At 34.8% G+C, this 21,008-nt stretch overlaps 4 protein-coding genes and 1 non-coding gene across 8 annotated transcripts; 3 read left to right on the top strand and 2 right to left on the bottom strand.

Annotated features, from left to right (window-relative positions):
- Window positions 1–2,886: 2,886 nt before the first annotated feature.
- Window positions 2,887–4,877, top strand: LOC18041948 (outer envelope pore protein 21, chloroplastic). 2 transcript variants are annotated; one of them, XM_006435354.2, is made up of 5 exons: window positions 2,887–3,114; window positions 3,684–3,758; window positions 3,874–4,026; window positions 4,328–4,426; window positions 4,639–4,877. In XM_006435354.2, exons 1-5 carry the CDS (start codon window positions 3,022–3,024, stop codon window positions 4,720–4,722), a joined length of 504 nt encoding a protein of 167 aa, XP_006435417.1. In that variant the 5' UTR covers window positions 2,887–3,021; the 3' UTR covers window positions 4,723–4,877. The 2 variants fall into 2 exon arrangements, with proteins under 2 accessions (XP_006435417.1, XP_024040239.1); XM_024184471.1 differs by lacking the exon at window positions 3,874–4,026.
- Window positions 4,878–6,605: 1,728 nt separating this feature from the next.
- On the top strand, window positions 6,606–7,507 carry LOC18040639 (RING-H2 finger protein ATL80). Its single transcript, XM_006435355.2, has one exon. The coding sequence runs from the start codon at window positions 6,741–6,743 to the stop codon at window positions 7,335–7,337; it is 597 nt and encodes a 198-aa protein (XP_006435418.1). The 5' UTR covers window positions 6,606–6,740; the 3' UTR covers window positions 7,338–7,507.
- Window positions 7,508–10,744: 3,237 nt separating this feature from the next.
- On the top strand, window positions 10,745–13,517 carry LOC18040640 (protein MULTIPLE CHLOROPLAST DIVISION SITE 1). Of its 3 annotated transcripts, XM_024183108.1 has the most exons (6): window positions 10,745–11,171; window positions 11,287–11,532; window positions 11,872–12,038; window positions 12,198–12,660; window positions 12,888–12,975; window positions 13,097–13,189. In XM_024183108.1, coding segments are annotated over exons 1-6 (1,011 nt in total). In that variant the 5' UTR covers window positions 10,745–11,126; the 3' UTR covers window positions 13,099–13,189. The 3 variants fall into 3 exon arrangements, with proteins under 3 accessions (XP_024038876.1, XP_024038875.1, XP_006435420.1); XM_024183107.1 differs by lacking the exon at window positions 12,888–12,975 and having other exon boundaries at window positions 10,750–11,171; window positions 13,097–13,517; XM_006435357.2 differs by lacking the exon at window positions 12,888–12,975 and having other exon boundaries at window positions 10,752–11,171; window positions 12,273–12,660; window positions 13,097–13,517.
- Window positions 10,900–10,971, bottom strand: TRNAW-CCA. The gene has a single exon. It is a non-coding gene; the product is annotated as a tRNA-Trp (tRNA).
- A 133-nt stretch (window positions 13,518–13,650) lies between the features above and the next one.
- On the bottom strand, window positions 13,651–18,965 carry LOC18040641 (monosaccharide-sensing protein 2). The gene is made up of 6 exons (XM_006435360.2): window positions 18,325–18,965; window positions 17,971–18,096; window positions 17,176–17,736; window positions 15,362–16,308; window positions 14,857–15,044; window positions 13,651–14,320 (listed from the first exon to the last, which is right to left on the bottom strand). The coding sequence occupies exons 2-6, from the start codon at window positions 18,047–18,049 to the stop codon at window positions 13,879–13,881; spliced, it is 2,217 nt and encodes a 738-aa protein (XP_006435423.1). The 5' UTR covers window positions 18,050–18,096; window positions 18,325–18,965; the 3' UTR covers window positions 13,651–13,878.
- Window positions 18,966–21,008: the final 2,043 nt, after the last annotated feature.

The following is a 21,008-nucleotide window of genomic DNA, read 5'->3' on the forward strand; positions in this document are numbered from 1 at the left end:
TTTATTTTCCTAAAATACCTGAGTTTTTATTTATAAAATATGAACCCATTAATTAAAATCAAATATCTTGTAATTAAATTTTACCTTAAAAAATATACCTTTTAATTTTTTATTTATATTTATATTTAAAATAAAAATTAATTTATCTTTAATTATTTAAGTAATTTCAGTTAAAAATAATATAATTCATTCTGATTTTAAGATAAAATAAATATATTAATAGTAAATGGCCTACACTAATAATGCGTTTGCTGAACGATAATTAAAATGGGTTAAAATTAGAATGGACAGGAATCGAAATAGGTTGAAATAAAAATAGGGAATAAGATTTAGAATAAATTATTTATTTGAACTACAAGAATCGTAATCGGAACAGTTGAATTACTATTAATATTTTTATTTGTCTTGTAATCAGAATGAATTATATTGTTACAAATTACTCAAAATTCTTTAATTCAATATTGTCATAATTATTAGTTTGTATTTTAGTTATTGTAATTATTTCTTCAAAAAATATTATTATTATAATTATTGTTAATAATAATTAATAAAGACAATAATAATAATGATAATCAACCATGATGAAGAAGAATAAGACAACAACAACGACAATAATAAACCCTCGTTATCGTCATCAATGATATCACCATCGTCGGCATCATCATCGTTAGCCGGATCATCAATATCGTTGGCATCATCGTCGTCGTCAAATTGAAATGCGATGGCTGCTGCTGCTCCCACGACGCGATAGTTGGTACCCATGACCGTTGCAGCCTGTGACGCGACGACTGGCAACCAACTATAAAATTAAAACCATTCTTTGCTAAATGTGGTATTTCACATCTCACCTCGCCTCCATATACCACAGAGCATAATGGTGATAGTGAATGACATTATTGTCACATTGTAGAAACAAGTCTTACCTTATTGCATCAAGCTTCTTTTCCTTTATGCTTTTAGACTTATGTTTTTCTTACTGTTGTGTATTTAATTAATCAATTGCCCATTAATATTCCTACGTTAAAAAGTCCTTATGAAACACCTTTTGGTGATGGACTTAACTACAATAAACTCAAAAATTTTGGTTGTGGATGCTTTCCTTGGCTATGTCCATATTCCACTTATAAACTTGAACTTATGTCTAAACCTTATATCTTTTTCGGATATTGCATTTCACAAAATGCCCTAAATGTTTTGGTCCTGTTTGTAGTTATATGTATATACCATGTCATTTTATTTTTTATGAATTTACTTTTTCTTATCATGATTTAGATATATCTCACGCTCGTGTTTCCAGGACTCGATCTATGTTAGCTACTTTTTCTCCACTTATATTTTTTTATAACACGTTTGATGTTGATAATGGCACCACTTAAGATGCTTCCTTACAGGTTGAGCCCAATGTTGATTTTCTAGCAACTAATCCTTTACCAATTGAGACAGATCATTTGCTCACCACGTCTACGTCTCCTTCACCTGCTAACTAACTAGATAAGATATCAACTCCATCTCAACCTCTTCCATGTCATATACTAACCCAACCCAACCCAACCTATGGTAATCTGAGTGAAAAATAACATATTCAAGCCTAGAAACATATTCCCTTTCAAAAACACTAAACATCCCATGCTTAATACCTTGGAACCAACATATGTTGCACATGCTTTACAAGATCCGAACTAGAAGCTGCAACGATACATGAATATACAACTTTGATCCATAATCATACATGAGAACTAATCATTTATTCACAATCACAAAACATAAGTGGCTACAAATGGATCTTTTGCATCAAACAACATCCAGATGGTACTATAGAGCGGAATAAAGTCCTTTAGTTGCCAAAGGTTTTAATCAACGACTTGGTGTTGACTGCTTTGATACCAGATAGGAACAATAAGCAAAATAAAATTATAAACAAGAGTGAAATATTTTTGAGATAATCTAATACTAATTTGGTCATATTCGGATCTCAAATAGCTAAACTAAAATTAAAAAATAATAAGTAAAACAAAAAATTAAATTATTGTTTCATTTGTGATTGCGGATAGAGATTCGTAATCGTAAATATCAATAAATTTTTGTTATTAAAATTTACATAAAAAAGAACCATCAATTCATCTCAATTTAATTTATTAAAATGTTAGGATCCTAGAAGCATATTTTAATTTCTTTTTTATTATGATTAAGGTGTCTTATTACAATTATGATTTAGGGTTCTAATTGGATAAGAATTAATATTGTGTTTAGTTACTATAAATAAGTGGTACTCAACATGTTTTTGAGCAAAAAGTAATAAATTAATTCCTATCCCCTATTAATTGTTCTCTCTTTCCCCAAAATTCTTAAGTTCTTCATCTCTTCTTCTATCTCGAATTCTCCAATCAAAATCCTAAAACTCTATCATAAAATAATTTAGGTCATGAATATAATTGACTAAAAAAAATCGTATTTGATTTACATTTTCCCACTAGTCCACCTAACGAACAAATAATTTATTAGTGATTTACAATGACTCCTACATTTATAATATTTGAAACATGACAAGTTCATAGAATGATGAAAAAGCAGAAGTTCCATTTTTACATTTGATCTAACTTTATTGAGTACAAGTGATATCAATTATTTATTAATTTAGATTTGCAATTTGTTTTAAATTCTTCTTTGTCAACGACATTAGGGCAAAAGAATTAATTAACATGGTGGCATTATCCTTGGACCTTCGACAATGACACCAGCGCACTAGGCTGAGACCAAATGTTAAATTGTTAGATAAGTTGGTTATTTTTATTTTTTATAAATTACAGGGACTGATTTGATAATTAGCCTTGGTAGAAACTAGAAGGTAACGCATAAACACTAAAAAGTCCACGGTGTGAGATTAGCGTTTGCGTTTTCTCCGCAAAGCCCAAGGCTTGGACTCAGAGAGTGAAGGCTAGGGTTTACAAGTACAGAAACAAATATTGAAGACAAAGGTTTCAGGAGCTGCTGCTTTTGCTTTTGATTAAAGCAGGGAAGAAAATGGAGACATCTTTAAGATATGGAAAAGACTCGAAGGCTCTAAGAATCTACGCGAAGGAGAAAATTCCCATTGATTCCAATACTCGCTTGCAGGTACTTAAACTCATTCTTTCTATCGTTCTTGGTTTCTTTTTCTTGTTTTAATTCTGGGATTTCAGTTTTTACGTAAAGTTGGTATGCTTTCATAAAAATGTCACATGTATTGGGTAGCTCATAATTGAGTTATAAAAGTCACTTGATGTTGTCTAATAGTTGTTACATTTTAGATTCTTTGTTGAATATGTAATTATGATTATGCTACTGTATAAGTTTGCAGATTGAGTTGATGATTACGGTATGTGTACTTATTTGATACTTGCTATCATACAAATAGATGTGTTTGAGTTTGTTTTTATGTTATGGGAAAAGAGTGGCATCCTGGTGTACAAGGTGCATTAAGATGTGCTGGATTGTTGGCTTGTATCATTTTGTTTTGCAAACCACTGTTGTTGGATTCAATCACGGCATTAACTTTGGACAAAACATCAAATATTACTGTGGAACTAGATTATTCTTTTTCAACTTATTTTATGTGAGATTCTTTCATTCTGAACAGTTTCAATTATTAATTTCTGTGAATGATTCTTATTTTTATTTTTTAATTATATTTGTGTTTGAATTAGGTTCATGGAGAGCTAGATACAAGAGTTGGAGCTCCAAGTTACGTCAGTGCAATGATAAGACACTTCTATCCAGATGTATGTTCTCACTCTGCCCTTCCTGTTAATTTTAACTTTTATAGGAGCAGCTCCTGTGGAAATTTGACTTCTTTTTTTAGGAGTTTAATGGTCTATATCTGCCAATTTCCTTTAGTTATCAGCAAGCTTCGGGTTAGGAGTACAGTATGATAAACATGAGAAGCTAAGGTATACCGTACGTGGAAAGAAAGTTTTTCCTGTGACAAGTACTGGTTTGTTAAGCTTTAATATCAAGGGAAGATGTGAAGTTGACAAGGAATTTAAACAGGTTGGTGGATGCTCTGAGTTCTTAGAATAATTCAATATCAGATGTAATTGGTTCACAGAGAGCAATGTTCATGCTATTTGCCTATTTGGTGTCCTCAGTATATGAAGTTTAACAACTTCACAATATTTTCATTAGCCCCCCTTTTTTTTGTTTTAATTATATGTTTTGCTTTTGCTTTCAGTTGCACTTTAATTATATTTTGATCTTTTGTTTCCAATAAGAGAGATACTAAAGAATGCAACTCAGCATCCTAACATGTGGTCTTTGTGTCCTTCTGCTATCACATATACCACCTTGACAGAGAAAGTCTAGAGGAGCTGCTGAATTTTCTTGGAGCATATTCAATTTTCAGAAAGATCAAGATGTTCGATTCAAACTTGGTTATGAAGTTGTTGACAAGGTATTTTCTGGATGCATGTATGTTTGGTTTTACAATATGAAGCAGTTCCATTCCATCTTTGTTCTCTACGATTCTGATGCGCTGTTCCTAGTTCTATTTTCATATTTTTCCTTTGATGGTGTCTCTCATTTTATCTCTAACTTTCTTTCGCTTGATTGTACAAAGTTGAAATGTAGTTGTTCAGTTTTTTGATGTATACATTTTTCTCTCAGGCTCCCTATATGCAGATTAGAGAAAATAATTGGACAGTCAATGCTGACGCGAATGGTCGGTGGAATGTGAGATACGACTTGTGAGGATGGAGACTCGAAAATTTTATGGAGATCATATGTGTAACTAGATGTTTATTTTATTTACTTGGATTCTGTTATCCAGCTACTGAGCTGAGGCTAGTTAATGGAACTGTATTGGTATGAATCTTGAATCCTCAATTCATTATTTCTTGTCTTTTCTTCCTTCTTTTCATTTGCAAATGTCTCTATGGCCATGGTTGCTGATGAGGGGGAGGGTCCAATGTGTCTCCCAGATTTTGTGGTAGATGCCTTATAGTTAAGGTTTGTACAGTGGAAGTTGTCCCTATGTTGGAAATAGGTAATTAAAACAATGCTGAATTATTATCATCCATGGGTTTTCCTCGTCTAGTAACTTCATAAAATGTGTGGCTCATGTCATGAAAGGTGTATAGAAGAGTACTAACTTTGCCAATCAAAAGGAGCAGAGCTGGGGTTATGGATATTTGCCTGTGCAAACTGTTTGTTTGAGAGAAGTTGCACTCGACCATGTCCAATCATCTTGATTTTCACTTTTTGGCCTTAGATTTCCATTACCTTTCCTCTTTTTATTAGTTCTATTTTTTATCATTCTAGTAGAGTCAGGTTTGCTATGCTGTGGGCAATGGATTGCTAGAGTTCCAAACATGTATTTTGCAGAGAGTAGAGCATCTGGGGATCTATGTCTTTTCATGCTTGATGGATTTAGGAGGTTCGTTCAATTGAGAAATGCTATGAGTTGAAATTTGAATCTTGGGTTGGCGACTAAGCCGAAATGGTTTGATCCCAGTGTTTGGGGAACAAAGGCCAAGTACCAAGATACGAGAGTCGTGTTGAAATGGCAGTTTGTTTATAGATATAGTGATGATAAAGCATTAAAATAAGAATCTCTCTGCATTTAGGTGTCAGGTTTATCAAGAAAGCAAATATTCTGTTGACAAACTCATATGGCCCATATCACATGGGGAGTTAGGCTGTGCTTTTCCCATTGACACGTCACTTATCCAAGTTTTTGGCCGCTTTGATGCTGTGCAGCCATGTGTTGTGTCATATTTCCACATTGCCTAACCATGGATTGCGGAGACCTTTGCCCAAATCTAGAATTTGGCGGGTAGACGCTCAACCATTTGACTCCTTTCGGGTGCCAATAGTCAAAAAAGGAAGACTTAATTGTTCACTTTCTTTTGTTTTTAGATCCTTTGGCCATTCACCATTGGCCGTGGGTGGTGCATGCATTTCCTCTTTCGGCCATGATTGCTAGCTATATTGGCATTCGGCCATTATAGAAAATCTTATTTTGCCCATCATTGTATTGTAGAATTTAAAGAAAAAGCACCAATGGTTTTCAGTAGTACATGTCTGCTTTATCATAAGCAATCCAATCCAATGTGTAGAACCACTACGTATGCGGTATTGCTCTAAATGAATCCGAAGCGACCCCATGTTCCATCTTCCATGCCCAAAATGAAATTGTGCTTTGTTGGATTAGAGTTTTCCGATTGGGTCCCTTGTTATGCTTTCTTTTGTGACTTGAACTCAAAAACACAATCAAATTCAAAGCAAACAATGAGTGAGTGTTCAACTAAAATCCGTGTGGAGATTTTAGATTAAATAATAAATAAATAAATAAAAATACAAAACCGGATGAAGTGTAATTAAATAATTTTGCCTTAATGAATAAACAAATTGGGAGATAAAGATTGCCTGATCCAAGGTGTGAACTCTCTCTCTCTCACACGAGCGGCGTGACTTGGGAAAAGTCTTTGCCGCCAGTGCACTGGTAGCGGGCAAGGCTGCTAAAATTCGAAAATGGCATACGCGGATTAACGATAAACAAGCAGGGATATTCACGTAAACTCACCGTATAGAAAAGGTACCAAATTTATAAAATTTAATCTTCAACAGATTCCTTATTATAAAACTCCCCCAAAATCATTACAAAATGCACTCACTCACTCACTTGTCACACAGTCAACACATTTCAAAACAAATTTGAAAAAATTAAAAAAAAATATATATATCTCTATCGTTTCACTCTCAATCACATGACTCGCCTTTTAAGATTTCTAAGCGGCGTGAACGCCACCGCCACCGCATCACCTCCTCCTGCCGCCACCGTAGACTCCGACTACGTTGTAATCCTCGCTGCTCTACTCTGTGCTTTAATCTGCGTGCTCGGCCTCATAGCCGTTGCACGCTGCGCCTGGCTCCGACGCCTTTCCGGCGGAGGAGCCGCCGCCACCAACCCCAGCGGCACCAGCACCCGCAATTCTCCCGCCAACAAGGGCCTGAAAAAGAAAATCCTCCGTACGCTCCCGAAACAAACGTTTACGTCCGAATCCGTCGCCAAGTTCTCCGACTGCGCGATTTGCTTGACGGAGTTTGTTAACGGAGACGAAATCCGCGTGCTGCCGCAGTGCGGCCACGGATTCCACGTGGCGTGCATCGATACGTGGCTTGGATCCCATTCGTCGTGCCCTTCATGCCGCCAGATTCTGGTCGTTGCCAGGTGCCAAAAGTGTGGAGGGTTTCCCGCCAGTTCTTCGTCGAGCTCCGGTGCCGGCGTCGAAGGTGGAGCTGCTGAAACGAGTGAAGCGAGATCGGAGGAGAAACAAGATGATCCTAATAGGTTTTTGCCCTAAAGCTAATTCTAGGATTTATGAATTATGATTATTAACCTCAGTTCTTCAAATTACAGTTCAATTATGTAATTTATTTTGATTTTATAATTTCGTATTTGTTTAGGTTTTAATAAATTAGGATTAAATGTAATTTCCATGTATTTTATTTGCTATTTGTAAATTCCGTATTTCAATCTTCTTATGTAATTATATACATATATATATATATATAATCAAAGTCACGTACTTGTTTAGGTTTGATAAATTAGGATTAAATGTAATTTCTATGCATTTATTTCCTGTTTGTCAATTCCGTGTTCTAATATTCATATATATTTTAAGTCATATGAATTAATAGTTTTTCCAAATTTTAACAAATTTAAAATCTTAGATGTCTGTGTATATATATATACATATGTAAAATTATTCTTATGCGTAAACGTCTGTATCTTTTTTAACGCAAAGAGGGTTGGGTTGTTTTTTAATGAATTATAAAATTATGCAATCAAAGGGAGTTAAAAATTAATTTTATTAAATTTTATGATTTAAAAATGTGTTTGTATGAAAAAAAAATGATAATATCTGTATTAAAAAATAATTAATATTAAATAATATAATTAAATAGAGGTAACATGACTTAATAATTTTTTTACAATTTTTTTTTTTTTTTTGCGCCTATTTTCAATCTTAACCTGCGGTTGAATCCAAATGCTGGCATTCAACAACTTTAAAAATTAAATTACTATTTATTATTTCAACTCCTCAATTTCTCTTATTGTCCGTTAGTTACTACCCATTCATAAGAAGAAAGCATAATAAGTCATGTTATTATTCTTTATAATTTCGTCTTTCTTGAAATCTGATTTCCTTCCTCGACAACTAAAAAGTAATAATATATTCATCAAGTTAGTGATACGGATAAAACTGTGGTGCAACTGTGGTAACGTGCCACAGTTGCACCCAACTGTTGGATTCTCACTTATTCAAGTGGACTCTATTTATTTGAGTGGATCCAACGGCTGGTGTAACTGTGGCACGGTACCACAGTTGCACTGTAGCCTGACTCGAGTGATACACCACCTTATCTGCTTAGCTCAAAGATTATATATTTTTTTATTTTTATCTTGTGGTAATTTTATTTGTCAGTTCAGATATCTTGAAAATGAATGACGTACCCATTAAAGTAATTAAGGCCATTCTTCAGTGGTGAAATTGTTTGCACAGGAATACAACTATCGATTGACAACTTCACGAAGTTGGAAGCTGGAGGAGACGCACAAAATGTTTGGATGTTTACTTATAACCGTAAAAAGCTAAGTGAGTATTGAGTTTAAAGGACATTATGCAGATATGAGCATTTTCAATCAGAGGAAGAGAAAGAATCCGAAATTTACTTATACGATGAATATAGTAACAGATAAAAAAAATTACAATCTCAAATATATTGAATTTTTTTTTTTAATTTTTCAATATTTTAGTGAAGAACTATAGTGAAGACATTCTCATTTTAACAAAGTGAGAATGCTTCTAATAGATAAAAACACAATCTCTAAGTATTGAAATTTGTAATTTTTTTTTTTATATTTTATGGACATCTTCACTTTAATAGAATAAGGATGTTGTCATTAAAGATCGACTCATATATATAATGGGATTCAAAATTCCCAAATTATGAAATGCCAAACCCCCATGAAAAGTATAGGCCCAATAAAATTTTTTTCACAAAAAAAATGGTTTTAAGTTCATTATTTATAAAGAATGACATATGTATTTAGAAAATATTAAGAATGATATAAGTGTAAAATACCCAAAGGAGAAGACTTCGAAGAAGTGTTAAAAACATGATTCTACAATGAATGACTTAGGTCAATTCTTAACAAATAATAACCTAAATACTTGAAAAGTATTTTAAAGTAAGACGCTTAAAGTGTGAATATCAATAAAATGTCTAAGCTCAAGGGTATGATTCTATAAAAAAAAAATAACGTATGTCCATTCTTCGCAAGAATGATTTATATACTTGGAAAATATTTCAAAATAAAAAACCCAAAAGACAAATATCGAGAAAACATCTATTCAAAACTCAAATATTGTGATTTCTAATCTTCCTCTTAATTTATAAAGATTTGAGGGTTTTTATTTAGAGGTTGGGAAAATAATGCTTCTAATAATTCTTTAGGGTGGGGGTGGGGTGGGGGCACGGAATCCAAGTAAAGTAAGAAAACATGCAAGGCAACCCATGTAATGTGATTTAGGGAATCAAATGGTGAGGTCTTATCTGTTTTTTTTTTTCTTTTCATGTTCTTTCTTTTTGACTACTAATAAGTTGTTTAAGTATCGATGTAAGTCATTTCAATTCTTTTGGAGATAATTCTGAAGGCTTCTTGAGCGTAGTATATGCATCACCGACCAAGTGTCGGTGATTTATTATCAACTCTTAATTAGGCCTTATATAGTATTGAAGTGGTTTAAAAACTAAAATTGTAATTATGAAATAAAAATTAATAGTTTGTTATATATATATATATATGATTTAAATAATTATTTTTGTCAAAATAATTAAGATATAATATGTTTTCCAAACAGAATTGTTACTGTGTTGCAAAAAAAAATGGTGGTTAGTGCTGCTGCAATATATAGAAATGGGGTTGGTTGAAGTCACAAACAGAATTTTAAGCTAGCTAGCAGTGATAGAAACAAGAGTTGGTAATCCACTAACAAAATATAAAACGAATTTTTAAGATATCATTAATATATATAAAGTTGCTTTATGATCACACAAAGCAAAAACTTTCCATTCTATCTATCACCCTCTTTCTTTCTTGTCTTGACCTAACAATTAACAACAATAACAAGTATGTATTGGTGTTTGTTTGTCCAACTTATGCTAATGGCATTATTATAATTTTTAATTTGTTAATCTTTTAATATTCCATTTTCTTTGGAGCCGTCCAATATGATAAGTTTTTTCATGGTCCAGGTCCACAAAGAAAAAGTTGCGGAATAACCAAGTAATTAAATTAATTGGCCTTTATTCCTTATCGTTGTCTCTTCTATCAACATTGAGAGAGACTATAATAAAATACAATTAATAATTCTACGAAGCAAAAGCTTTTAAGTACAATTAATTTCTAGTAGTAGGACTACCCTTAACCTAACATTTGAATGAATACTAATTGCAGCAGCTCTGTTAATGGCCTCAAATCAATAATTGATTTCCCAAATCGATACTTGCATTGACTTCAACTTTGCGGCAAGTCAAAGCTTTGTGCCATGCTACTCGTCTTATCCTTAGCCTTATTCCTCCCTCACATGTCTAAATTGCGTGCCCCCACGTCATGACCAAGTCTATCTAATTAACCATATTCTCTGTCAGCGTCTAACAGCTGGGTGGGTTTAGGGTATAAGGACCAGAAAAATAATAATAATCCTTTGTCGTTGTTATTAAAGGTTAAATTCTCAGGTGCAAGCATTCGGTCGTCATATAATGCCAGATTTAATACATTTTATAACGAGAGTGGAAGAGAATTAAGAGTTAGTCAAAAGTTTTGAAAAAGGGCCATCACAAATCAGAATAAGGAATTGAACCCGACGAGAATCGAACCCGCAACCTTCTGTTCTGGAGTCAGACGCTCTTCCATTGCGCCACGGACCCGCAACTGATCTACGGGAACTTAACTTTATTTAATAAAACTAACGAAACCCCACCCCCCCCACCCCCCGGTTGAACTTGCGACCGAGCCTCGCTGCGAGCAGTTTACTTCTCAAATGTGAGCGAGCACTTGTGAGATTTTCTTCCATATCCTCCTAATGGCGTCAATTTGGACTCTCCAATTCCACTCTCTTTATTTCCCGGTAATCATCCTATACTCCTTTTTCTTTTTTCTTTTTTCTTTTCCTGGGAACTTATACACACGTACATACATGGTTTTAATTAACTCTACATTTCTTTGGGTTACAAATTTCAAAGCATCGGGTGTCTTCGACTGTTGCAAAGCTTAGAACTGAATTTACATTGAGTCAAGGCCGATTGAGCTTGAACCGATGGTCAACAAATCGAAAGTTTCAACTTAAGGCAGTTAGAGATTCAGCGAGTTCTAATGAGGACCAGAATCTGGAGTCTGGAAAAGTTGCTGTTGCTGCAGACACGAAAACAAAAGACCCAGTTGCTAAATTTCAAGAAACATTAATCTCTTTGCCTCCTGTTGCTTTTGTGGTAATATTTTTATTTATTTATTTTACTTTTGCAGTATTCATGTGCCTGTAATTGAATTTTTTTATTGTTGATTTATTTGGAAAATAATACCGGTATCTTTGTAACTGTTCTGCTTCTGCAAATTTTCAAATCACATCAGCTAAAATATTTGGTTAATGTTTTCCCACCATCTACTTACTTATATTTGATGGCTAGTGATTTAATTAGAGTGTAATTGTGGATCAAAAGTCCCCGTGCATCAAATCATGAACATACTCTAAGTTGTGTTCATTTATTTTTTTAAGTGAAATAATTGATCTTTATGCTTGGATTGATGGCATTGTATCCTTTCTGTATCAGATGAAAAGGCATACTAGGAGTAGTTTTGCAATTGGATTGTCCCTTTCAACTGCATTTCTGGTTATTGTTGTGAGGGCATTTATTGTTAGGAGGTCCAGATACAACCGGCCTGGCTCTGTAGAGGATCTTGTCAGACGTGGGCAGCTAAGATCTGACCGAAGAGGCATGTATGATTCCAATCCTTCATCCCTTTACTTTCTTTGTCCGTGAATGTTTTAGCAACTGGTGCTTTATAACTGTATTTCTCATTTTCTGTTTAGTTTATTGTGTGAATTATTACACTGCACCTTAAACTTCATCTGCATTGGTAGCTAATCACATTGAAGTTTCTTAGATGTCAAGCATTTAGTTACCAAGTCAGCACATAAGTGTGGTTATCTTTTGAAATCGCCAATTTACAGCTCAAGGCCTCTCAAGTACGAGGACCCCTTTAATAATCCATTAGTGAAGGTTGGCAAGAGCAACTCAACTATGGAGATGTGTGGAAAGGTTTATCGCTTAGCTCCAATCACTCTTACCAAGGAGCAACAAACTATCCACCAGAAAAGGAGGTCTCGAGCATATCAGTGGAAGAGGCCAACAATCTTCCTTAAAGAAGGGGACTTGATACCTCCTGATGTTGACCCAGATACAGTCAGATGGATTCCTGCAAATCATCCTTTTGCAACCACTGCCAATGACATTGATGAAGACTTGGCACAGAACAATGTGTATCAAAAGCACGGTGTCCCTTTTCGTATTCGGGCTGAGCATGAGGCACTGCAGAAAAAGCTTGAAGCACTACAAAATGTAAGTTGTTTTAAATAATTGAATGTTTAACACTTAGTATTATGGTTAAAAATGGAATATCAATATTAAGGCAACAAAGAGTGCTTGGCAGACCTAATTCAGGGACCAGACTGGTAAGTCCATAAATGACAATTGAGTACTTGTTCACTGTCTCTTAATTCCTTTGCCTTTAAAACTATATCACGTGTGATACTGGGGGCCATTTGACTTTGATTTTCCTGTGCCAGTTCAACAATTGCCGACATTTTTGTAGACATGGTTGTTTCTATCTCTTGACCATAGAAAGAGTGTTTTTTGTGCAGGAGCACGTGAATTGTTAAGTATTCAAGCTTACTCATCTTTTGCTCAGATTGTGATGCTGTGTGTAATTTGGTTACTTGGATCTCTGAAAAACTTCCTGCTCATTCTCTTAGATTTCTTGTTTATTTGTTTGCAGGAGCAAAAGCTTAATAAATTAGTGATTGATTCTAGCAACGCTAAGGATTTTGAGAGAGCATTCAAGTTAAATCCCAAGTCAGAAGAACCTTTAGATCAGAACCCCTTTGTTAATCAATCTGGAGATTTGAGGCCACCTAGGCCAGATCAAGCCCCAAATGGATACGATAGCAATTCATCCTCGGAGGAAATGCAGAAACCCTAAACATTCAATATCAGTATTATGTTCATGTTCCTCTGTATCTACTGTGAAGTGAATTCCCATTTTTCAAATATTACATGAGAGTTGGCTGGATCACCATTTGAAAATTTCCCTGCTGTTGGCTTTAGTTTTGCCTTTTCTAGAACCAGTTGTAAGTTGAAGGCTGTAAATATGAACTGCGGTGTTTTACATAACCGGTATCTTTTTTTTTTTTTATGCACCCTGGAATTTCAATAGGCTTTCTGCAGTCGGATTGCAGATATTAGTTTCTTTTGCACAGATCAACGATGGTGCAATGACTTGAGTGATCCTCAATGAAACCATTATACAATATGGTATTAAAGAAGCTTCAGTAGTCACTAATAAGATATTTCATAAATCAAATAAGTAGAGCAAATGTATTTGAAACAATATTGACAATATAATACTAAAAATGCATTTCGGAGAGGAAAAAAAAAAGAAAGAGCCACAACCTCTTTTAATTAGAATATCCTGATTCCCAATGCACTGTGCAAAAATTCTCCAAATGAAAGTATGAGCTAATTCTGCCGGCTAAGCTGAAAGCCATTCTCAGTTTTCGATTAGTCAGCCTTGGTGGCTTGCCTTGCCCCAACAGCAAAGAACTCAGTAATGACTTCAAGAGGCATGCCTTTGGTTTCAGGTACTCTCAGGAAGACGAAAACCCAGGAGATGAAACACACAACAGCATAAACACCGAAGGCACCAGCTAGCCCTATTGAACTAAGCATTACAGGCAGTGTGTAGGTGACAATGATGTCACAAATCCAGTAAGCCATGGCACAGATGGCAATGCAGATGCCACGGACTTTTGTTGGGAAGATCTCTGCACAAAGGATATTTGGAATTGGTCCATAAGCCGCAACAAAGCAGCAGAAGTAGATTATAACACAAGCTGTTGAGATCCCTGCTTTTAAGACTGGGCTGATAAGTTGCAAAGTTTCACTAATGACAAGAATGATGAGCGACACTATCAGCACAGGGATTGTGGTGAGCAGCAGCTTCCTGCAAAATCGGGTTAATTAATTTGACAAGGCAAGTATAAAAGTTAAAATTACCCTTAAGAAAGAGGAAGAGAAAGTATTTCACAATGGAATCAAACAGAGCTGAAGTATATTTTCATCGGCTTGTGGAGTTACAAATGACAAAATTCATACAGTTGCCAGTTTCAATACTTAAGATGACAAGTTGGCTGCATAAGAAGCACTGAGCTTGATGTTTCATTCTGATCAAAATCAGAACACACATTTTTGATAGATTAAGGACAATTCTATTCCTACTTCCCTAGTGATACTAAACATAACTTTCAGATAAAATGATAATTTTCAAGATGGCATTCAGAAAACACTTTTGAGAATTTTAATGTTCAGATAATGAGAATTTAATTATGAAATGTGCAAAAACATTATTTTCTATAACATCAATCTAACAAGGATATAACCAGAAGGAAGCATTGACAAAAACAAGCAGTATCCTACAGAGTCACCCCTCAGAAGAAAAGGCACGGGAGTGAAAAATAGATGTACAGAAAAACAAATCACCTTCTGCCTGCTACATCCATAAGCTTCATGGCTACACCTATGCAGGGAAGCATCAGAAAGGTTGTGAAAGCACTGATAAGGAATGATGCAGATTCCGAGCTAATGCCCAAATTAGAAAGAAGAACTTCAACACCTGCTTGTTCTAGGATTTGAGGAGTGTAGTAAAGGACCCCATTGATGCCAGAAAACTGCACATACATTAAAAGAATTAATCATCATATTATCAATCCCAGGGTCAGATAAAAGGATTAAAAGTGAGTTCGCATAAGTTTCATTGATATGAAGAACAATCTTGTTAATCTAGCTGTTGGTACTCCTCCTACAAGGTAGGACAGGCCATCTGTTTTCCTTTTGATCTTCTGGAAGCAAAATGTTCAAAACAAGGATGAAAGAGAAAGCCAACTAAAACCATGTTCATGTACTAAACTTTTCACAGGATCACTGTTTTCATTTTAATTCAACAAGAGAAAAAGTAGAGCAACTAATGAATAAAACAATTGCCTACCTGCTGTAGTATCTGGATTCCAACCCCAACCAACAATGCACGCTTAACTCCAGCCTCCAAAAGAGCGGCCCAACTAGGCCCTTTTGAAGCAGTTTCAGAAGGATGAACCATTGCAGGTCCAACTGGATGCTGATCCATAAGCTCCTTGGAGTATAAAGCAGGCTGGCTTACCAAAGCGGCAGCCTGGATATACTCACCTTCTTCAGGCACATCATAACCAGGAACTGAAACAAGAGATCCACGTCGGGATCCTGGAACTCCCTCCTGATGCAAGTAAATCCTTTTAAAACCCCCTTCCTTCTTTCCATCCTCACCTTCTCTCTCCGTCCATTTCCATGCCAATTGCCAACCACCACCAATGCCTGTACTACCAACTGCCTCTCCAGATCCCTGCATGAGACTGCTGTGACGTCTCATGCTCAAAATACTGCCATGGGAAGGAGGGGCAGCCATGTCCTTTTCCATGCTTGTTGTCTGGCGAGAGATTAATGGACTATGCAAATTGTCATCTGAGTCTGCCCCAGCAATGTCTGATGCATGGTCCTCTCCTTCCCTCTGCAGGCTCTCTTCATCCCAATGATCATGTTTAACATGATGCTCCGCAGTACTAAACATGCTTCCAAAGGTTGGAAAAAGCGTACTTCGCATACTTCCCGATTCTGGAAGCTTTTCATGAACGCTGCCAAATAGAGTCACAAGAGGGTCCATAAGTGGGACACTTTGGTTTGCCAGGCTACCCTGGCGAGAGACAAGTGCCAGAGAACTCTGTCCTGTGACAGGTTTGGCAACCCATGAGAGGCCTTCTTCAGGTCCATATAATCTGATTTTGTCTTTCTCGTCAGTAGGTTCCTCACCATCAGCAAGTTCATCACCTGGGCCTATTATATATTCTTCTATAGATGTTTCACCCCCGATTCCAAGACCTTCAACCAGCAAGGCCATCTCACCTATGGATTAAAGAAAATTTAGCAAGACAAACATGATCAAATTGTCGCAAATCAAGAATTAAATGGAAAAAGATAGGAGGGGTGTAGAAATTTCCAACTGCCCATGCATTACTAAGCCACAATAATTGAGGTCAATTAGAATGGTTGTGACAAAATATCTGTGGACTTTTTCCTTTCTCAATTCAGTCCTTGTCATTCGGTGAATGTATAAAATCAACTGAGAAGCGATATGAGAATTTCAACTGCTTTAAGTTGCATGCTGTGTAGTACATGATTATCACTGATTTGATGCATTTATATGAATCTGATCAAACAATGAAGATCCAGAAGCTTCAATATTTTTCTTTTTTTTAAATAAAATCTTAGTGCCAAAATTCTGCACTCATAAATGTATCTGAAGTCGATACAGAGCTCTTTGGAAATGATAAATCTGATTTTTAAAGACGTCCTTTCAGAACTCTGGATCAAGATGGTGACTCTCATTAAACTAGCAATAGCAAAAGACTGCAATGAAAAACTTCAGTTGAAGTAGAATAATAAGCTTTGAGCCACATATTAAAAATATTAATTGAACCAACCAAATCGTCAATGCTTAAGAACCGAGTAAACTAGGGTAGTCCATATTCCATGTGCTTAGTCTAGCAGATAGTAAATCTTACTGAAAAATTCAGTCAACTGTGCAGTGTACATAATGTTTTCATCAGAAATTGATTTAAGAAGATCATGCACACCACCAAACACTGGAGGCAAGGCTCAAGCTCAATGGATCAATTCAATCAGCAAGGAGACAATTTTCTAGGCTCCATCAGAAGTACATAATCATATTTTGGGAAAGGAAAGAAAAAAACACCATGAACAAAAGCAAACCTGAAACGTCTTCCCTGCCACGTAATCTCTGGAGGACCTGCTTTGCCTCAAGCATCTTTCCTTTACTCACAAGCCACCGAGGAGATTCAGGCAAGAAAAATACTGCAAATGCAAAATAAAGAAGGGCAGGAATTGAAAGAACCCCAAGCATTAACCTCCAACTAGGTGAAGCTAACAATGACATCCCAAAAACCATACAATATGCCAGAAACATGCCACCCGAACCAGTGAATTGTGGAAGAGTATTTAACCGTCCCCTTATTTCTGATGGAGCAGTCTCAGATATATAGAGTGGGACAAGAGTAACTGCCAGACCAACTCCAAATCCATCTAAGAGTCTCGCAATGCACAGGACATAAACATTGGGAGACCATAACATTACTAAACCACTAACAAAGTAGAGGACTGATGAGAGTATGAGCATTGGGCGCCGACCAAGCCAATCTGATATGGGTCCTGAGCATGTTGTAATAGCTGTGGCTCCAATGAGTGACATGGCCACAACAAGACCTTCTACGGTAGTACCCAAGTTGAGGTCCTTCTTGATGTAGACAATTGCCCCTGAAACCAAAGAAACAAGATTATAGAAGTGCATTTTGAACAATAATTTGACCTGAAAAAATGGCATATATCACCAACCGATCTAAAAGATTCCAATCCCAATGGACAAAAACCACAAAGTCGTCCATTGAGCAAAGAAGTAGCCAGTCACATTGAAGAACTAACAAACAGCTGACAAACTAAATCTGTAAATAAAAATAAATAAATAAGGAAAAGCTGTGAAGCGTTAACTACCAGCGATTGTTGCATTATCCCATCCTTGCAAGAAGTTACCAATAGTAGCAGCAATAGCTACAAGTGCAGCTCCGTTCATCTTTCCGCCAATGATTGAAATCACTCGTCAATACTCAAAAAAGTAACCTGTAGGAAAAGAAGATCCCACATCTATCATCATCAACATAGATCCAGTTCACCCAAACAACAATAATTGGACTACATATATCGACCAACCATAACAGTGAAAGCAATAGCCACAGTGTCAAATCTTTACAGATTTGACTAAATTATTAATACTAGCATATTTACATCCACATATCAACAGTATCAATAATCAACCTTTAGAAAATTCAGATCTCTTGGATTTCTCACCTCTTGATACCTTAACCGCCAAAAGGGTCAAAGCCAAAGAACCCGTGCTTGATGAAAAGGTAGCGATTTAAAGCATACACAACTTAGAAAAGCTAACTTTTCAGAGAAAAAGCTTAAGGAAAAGAGAAACAACTAATCTATGAGTAGTAATACATAACAGAAGGAACTGCAAGCAAAAGAACTGGCTCTTTGGGATGAAAAAAAGATGGAATCTTTATGGACAGACAAGAAGATTCTCTACTGAGATAAAAAAAAAATTTTAAAAAGAAGCTTTATGTAAATTTGCCGAAAGAAGTGCGCTAATGAACTGAAACAAAAAGCAATTTTTAAATAGTTTTTTCAACAAGCCATCAAACACTTGCCACTTAAACTTCACTCTGCGACTCTGACTTAAAAAAAAAAAAAAAATTACTTCACTCCATAAATTGAGTTCACTGACTCAAGAACAAGTGTAGAGTTTTGGTCCAGGCCCAGAACCTGACACCTTCTTAGATTCAAATTGAAGTGCAATAGTTCCAATTTTTTACTTAAAAAACACACAGTTAAAATGAAATTAAAAAGAGGGTCTGGAACGTACTTCTAATGACTAATGATTAATCAATGGACAGCAAACAAATCACAAGGATCCTAATACACACACACACACACATATGTATGTGTATGTGTATGTGTATGTATATGTATATATGGGTAAATTTCACTGCACTCCTACTAGAGAGACTATCTTCAATATATATATATATATATATATATATCTCCGTGTGTATTTTTAATTTTTTCGGGTTTTAATTTGTCTGTTAAATTATATATATACACAGGGGTGTATAAATTAAAATAATTGAAGATGATGAGCTTCGACTGCTTTCCTGTACTTGCTCCGCTGTCTTTTGGACATCTATCTTTTGAAATCGACAGGATGTCTTTTCTTTGCTTTTTGCCCCTTTTTTTTTCATTTCTCTCAATTCTTTGTTAATTTTGTTAGTCAAGCTGTGACAACGTAATCTAGTTACATAATACAATATGGCTTTGTTTAATATTAGATGTTGTAATTTTAAAGTTAGTATTAGTTGTTAGGAAAAAAGATACGTAACTGTGATTAAAAAGTTAATTGTGTTTGATAAATTTAATATTGTTATGAAATAATTATAATTTTATAAATGTTTTATTAAAGTAATGTTTTATCTCTATTAAACAATTTGTCATCTTTTATAACTCTTTTTACCTTATAAGAACTTAATATTATTTTTAAAAAAGAAATTATTTTATTTTATTTTAATTATGTTAATTTAGAACAAAAGGTAATTTGATTTTTAAATATGATGAATAATAAGTAATTTTCTTTTATTATTTTCAATTTTTTTGTTATTAATTTTTTAATTCTGTGAATTTTCTCTTTTCTAATTTATTGACAAAGAGGAGACGTGTTCAAAATAATATATAAAAATATACTAAAGAAAACAAATATGATTAAAATAAAATAGATTTAGGTGGCTGAAGTTGTTTTCTACCTTGCATGTGTACGTGACTGGCATAGAACGTAATGCCACAAACGTGAACTTTGAAAATCCGAGATGGTATATAAAATTTTTAAAATACAATAACATAATAACAAGTGAAAAAAATGGCTTTGGCTTGGCTTGTATCTGTACTATAACATATCATCTTTATATCACCTTCATTCAATGTACAGCATTAGAACAGCTAAGGTTTAAATACCGTAAGTTCAATAACCTGATTCAAATATTTAGCTAAAAATCCTCAATTTAAGCAACATGAATTCATTAATCAATCTACTACATATATAACTTTAAAATGTCAACAGAGCAAAAGACGTTTAAAGTTCTAACTTCATAACTGTATATCGCTACATCCCATGACGAAGCATTTGAAAGACGTATCTTTTTTTTTTAGTTGATTAAGCATGGTAAAGATCAAAGAACACACATAGTAAATCATGTTTTCCATTCAAAAAAAAAAAAATCATGTTTTATAGCAAACATGTTAGTTGTTTTGTACATCTGATCTTGTTCTAAGCCATCAAATTTGATCATTTCTTCATACAACTTAGCTTGTAAATCAACTACTTCCTTCTCAGCACCGAAAAGCACACTAATCAAACTATCTATTTTTAGTTACCATGGCTGCAACCATCTTAGTCATTGCCCCAATATTTGAATATGTTCAATTCCCTAAATCCAATAAGAGATAACATGTCTGACAAAGCACAATACTTTTGCTTTAACCATTTCACTCGAGATTTAATATGATGAGAATGCTTTGAAACAAGAACCTTGACAATTTGGCTTCCATCTTTTGTTCCACTTGTTGTAAGTGGCTATTTCAGAACCTGCAATCTAATTGTCACATAAAATTTTGACTTAAATCCAACAATGATTCAACTGATACAGCATTTTGGGCTGTCATCCAAAAATACTTATTTTGCCCGTACCTCTTTGAGTTGGAACATAACTCATTTTGTAACAATAATGTATACAAAATTATTAGAATCCAAATAGATACAATGTCAAATAAAAATTAATTGCATAATTCATAAGCAAAATCATAAGCAATCAGATCATAAGGAAACAGATACAGTGTCAAATGAAAATTAATTATATAATTCAAGCAAACAGATGCAATGTGAAATGAAAAAAGATTGCATAAGTCATAAGCGAACAAATACC

The sequence above is a fragment of the Citrus clementina genome, unplaced genomic scaffold (assembly GCF_000493195.1).
Source record: "Citrus clementina cultivar Clemenules unplaced genomic scaffold, Citrus_clementina_v1.0 scaffold_5, whole genome shotgun sequence".
Taxonomy (NCBI): domain Eukaryota; kingdom Viridiplantae; phylum Streptophyta; class Magnoliopsida; order Sapindales; family Rutaceae; genus Citrus; species Citrus x clementina.

What these genes read in the sequence shown, in the direction of transcription:
- LOC18040640 (XM_024183107.1), top strand. Translation starts at nt 11,127, where the DNA reads ATGGCGTCAATTTGGACTCTCCAATTCCACTCTCTTTATTTCCCG. An exon ending in AGATCTGACCGAAGAGGCAT is followed by an intron (nt 12,039 to 12,197) that starts GTATGATTCCAA and finishes ATCACATTGAAG; the next exon opens with TTTCTTAGATGTCAAGCATT. An exon ending in AGCTTGAAGCACTACAAAAT is followed by an intron (nt 12,661 to 13,096) that starts GTAAGTTGTTTT and finishes ATTTGTTTGCAG; the next exon opens with GAGCAAAAGCTTAATAAATT.
- LOC18040641 (XM_006435360.2), bottom strand. Translation starts at nt 18,049, where the DNA reads ATGAACGGAGCTGCACTTGTAGCTATTGCTGCTACTATTGGTAACTTC. An exon ending in TGGCAGGGAAGACGTTTCAG is followed by an intron (nt 16,309 to 17,175) that starts GTTTGCTTTTGT and finishes TTTAATCCATAG; the next exon opens with GTGAGATGGCCTTGCTGGTT. An exon ending in ATGGATGTAGCAGGCAGAAG is followed by an intron (nt 14,321 to 14,856) that starts GTGATTTGTTTT and finishes CCGATTTTGCAG; the next exon opens with GAAGCTGCTGCTCACCACAA.
- LOC18041948 (XM_006435354.2), top strand. Translation starts at nt 3,022, where the DNA reads ATGGAGACATCTTTAAGATATGGAAAAGACTCGAAGGCTCTAAGAATC. An exon ending in TAAGACACTTCTATCCAGAT is followed by an intron (nt 3,759 to 3,873) that starts GTATGTTCTCAC and finishes AATTTCCTTTAG; the next exon opens with TTATCAGCAAGCTTCGGGTT. An exon ending in GTTATGAAGTTGTTGACAAG is followed by an intron (nt 4,427 to 4,638) that starts GTATTTTCTGGA and finishes TTTTTCTCTCAG; the next exon opens with GCTCCCTATATGCAGATTAG.
- LOC18040639 (XM_006435355.2), top strand. Translation starts at nt 6,741, where the DNA reads ATGACTCGCCTTTTAAGATTTCTAAGCGGCGTGAACGCCACCGCCACC.